This window comes from Phytophthora parasitica (assembly GCF_000247585.1).
Source record: "Phytophthora parasitica INRA-310 unplaced genomic scaffold supercont2.341, whole genome shotgun sequence".
In the NCBI taxonomy this organism is placed as follows: domain Eukaryota; phylum Oomycota; class Peronosporomycetes; order Peronosporales; family Peronosporaceae; genus Phytophthora; species Phytophthora nicotianae.
In genome coordinates, this window is record NW_008649327.1 from 4,755 (window position 1) to 7,859 (window position 3,105).

At 43.4% G+C, this 3,105-nt stretch overlaps 1 protein-coding gene across 1 annotated transcript; it reads left to right on the top strand.

The window, feature by feature from the left end:
• Positions 1 to 1,706: 1,706 nt before the first annotated feature.
• Positions 1,707 to 2,041, top strand: PPTG_20171 (hypothetical protein; the record flags this gene model as incomplete). Its single annotated transcript, XM_008918860.1, has 2 exons — positions 1,707 to 1,831; positions 1,903 to 2,041. 2 exons carry the CDS (start codon positions 1,707 to 1,709, stop codon positions 2,039 to 2,041), a joined length of 264 nt encoding a protein of 87 aa, XP_008917108.1.
• Between the last annotated feature and the right edge of the window lie 1,064 nt (positions 2,042 to 3,105).

The window sequence follows — 3,105 nt, forward strand, 5'->3', positions numbered from 1 at the left end:
TTTCTGCCGGGAAATGGTCCATACAAGTGAGCGATAAGACCGTCTGGGGTTGTTAGTGTTTGATACTTGAGAGCATGCTTGCGTTTATGGCCATTATACACAGATTTTTGGCTCATAAATTTGCCATCGCGCTTTGTGTGACGAGGCCGAGGACGACATATTTCCCGTACAGTCCCATCAATAAATGCCCAAACGTTTTGCAAGAGGCCACCAGCGTCAAACACAGCGTCTGCGTATGCTTGCAGATTCTGAACCACGTACGAGTCGTTGAAATAAAGAAGTTTTGCGTACTTGTCGTCCAAAAGTGTCAGCATGTGCAAAAAATATTTGATAGACCACTTGAATCTCTACCGAAAGCTTCTTCAAGATCCACCCAGCGAACCGGCACAGCAAGTTTGTACAAAAGGATACACAGCCCTCCGCTCCAGTAGCAGCTGTCCTTTCTCGAGTCCGAATGCCTTCTAAACCAAATAGCGTCGCAAGTTCCACAATCTGCACCTTTGTAAACCAAAATCTTTCGACGCACTGGTCGTTAGAAAGAGCATTAAAATTGTACGGTGCGTGACGTGCTGCCTCCACTGGGAGTTCAGTCGCTAAAAACGAGAAAAGTGCTGCCGAAATAACGGCGTTTCCTTCGTCCATTGCTTGCCTCCAGAGCCGAAACAAAAACACAACCTTGTGGTGGCGGCGCACTCTTGATGTTAGTTGCCGCACAACTAAGAGCACATCGTTACCGTCTTCTTGGCTTGGCGACATTGCGGGGATTCTTTGTCGAGTTGGGATGGGGACAGCGAGTTTCTATAAGTGCCTAGCAGAAATAGAGATCGCGCGTGAGGACGCTACCCAACTTTCTATTCCACCTCAGCTCTACCGCTGCTTTCAGTACGATTTAAGGAAAGAACTTAGCATATGATACAACACGAATTTCCTTTCGAAGTGGTGGATTTGAAGCCACCTACCTATTCAAACTTGTCGCTTCATCAGCGAGGTTAGGCAGAAATTCCACATGGTAAACAGTATTTTCTGGATTGCACAGTTCTGCTAAAGACCTCTATTGTGTGATTTGTTTACAAGAAACACCTCTAGTTGACGTGAAAGTTCACTACACGTGTTGGTATTTTTTGGGTTTGCCACGCCATAAAGTATATTTTGATAAATTATAGTAAGGAAACCTACGTGAATTAGCATCGCCCACATCTCAGGTTTAGCGGCAGCTTATCATCGAGCTCATCGTGAGTGTAAGCCAAAGGCTCAGAGCCTCACACGCCATCGTTTGATCTCGTCTCTACATTTACAATCTCTTAATGATCTTGTTTTTTTAGAATTTTATTGCTATTGTACAGCATCTATGATTCATAATTTTTGAATACGTACAGACGATCCCCTCAACAGTCTTAGCCATCAATTCCCATCCATGCATGTACCACAAAAAATGGACCCAAATACCTTTAGCTTGGAACAGTGCACATTACTTTTGCAATACACTATACTGATGGAGGTGCTCTTAGAGCACCTCCATCGGTATTGTGTATTGCAAACGTGATTATCTAGAGTGAATCGGGAATTGCGCCCCCGAGTTCATCATAGAAAAGGCCTTTTTTACACAATTCAATTGCCAGTTCCAATGGTTGTATTGCACATTTCCTATTTGCAGCGTAGTTTTATCTTTACAAACAGCATTTTCGAAACCTTTGGAAACTATGAATATGTCGAGCACTCACGCTCTGAATCTTTCTATCTCTCTGGCTTATATTCGACGGAAACGACGCTCACGCAAGTGGAACCCGGTGGTTCGCGGCCTGGCAGAAGCCCCAACGTTGAACGAGATCACGTAGCTGCCTACAACCGGTTCAGCAAAATGTATTTTGGAGAGAGACTCATGTACACTGACGAGAAGTTTAGACGACGTTTCCGTATGAGCAAGGCCTTGTTTTTATCTCTTCTAGATGCTATTGGAAGCTACGACCCATATTTTACGTGGAAGCAGGACTGCACTGGGAAAAAGGTGTGCATCCTGCTATTAAAGTCACAGCAGCATTGAGAATGCTAGCTTATGGTTGTTCTGCCGTTTCATTGGATAAAACGTTTTGAATGGGTGAGTCTACAGTATGAGAAGCCTTGGATAAGTTTACTGAAGCTGTAATAAAACTCTATGGACCTTACCATCTACGTCTTCCAACAAAAGAAGACATGGATTCAATTTTGGAGATTAATGCGGCGCGTGGGTTCCCTGGCTTGTTGGGATCCATAGACTGTATGAAGTGGCAATGGAGAAACTGTCCTAGCTCATGGTATGGGGCTTTTCAAGGCGCCTCTTAAAAGACAACTGTCGTTTTGGAAGCCATCGCTACGGCTGATTTGCGTATTTGGCATGCTTTTATTGATATGCCAGGTAGCAATAATGACATCAATGTGCTAGATGCGTCACCATTAATTGACGAGTACATAGATGATAGTTTGCCTAAATTTTCGTACGAAATATGTGGCTCTACCTACGACTTTTTTTTTTTACTATTTAGCGGACGGGATCTATTCAGATTGGAAATGTTTTGTAAAAACCATCTCGGCACCCGCAGATGAGAAACAGCAGAAATTTGCATCGTGCCAGGGAGCATTTCGTAAGGATGTGGAACGTGCATTTGGAGTCTTACAATCTCGGTTTGCAGTTGTGGCTAGACCTGCACGGTGTTGGTCCTTAGAAAAACTGAAGAAAATGCATACTTCACAACATGATCATTAGTGATGACCTTGCAAGTGGCCAGAACACTTCCCATTCTGTGTACTCGTACACAGCTTCTCGATCTGGATATCGACGTCACAAATTTCAACATCTCCCTATTCACGCATCAGACACGTTGCCTACTTCGTTTATTGAGAAGTACAGATGTGTGATGAATTCCGCCTCTCACTGTAAACTAAAAAAGGATTTGGTTGAGCACATTGCATCTAAATACTAAAGAGAGAAATATATTCACCTTGTTTTATTTTTCCGTCAGCGTTTGTTTCTTCTTCTGCTCTAATACTTGTTTTTGCTTCAGTAAGAGATACTCTTTGCCAAATTCTGAGAGCCCTTCTGTCGTTGCGCACATCATTGACATTTCAGCT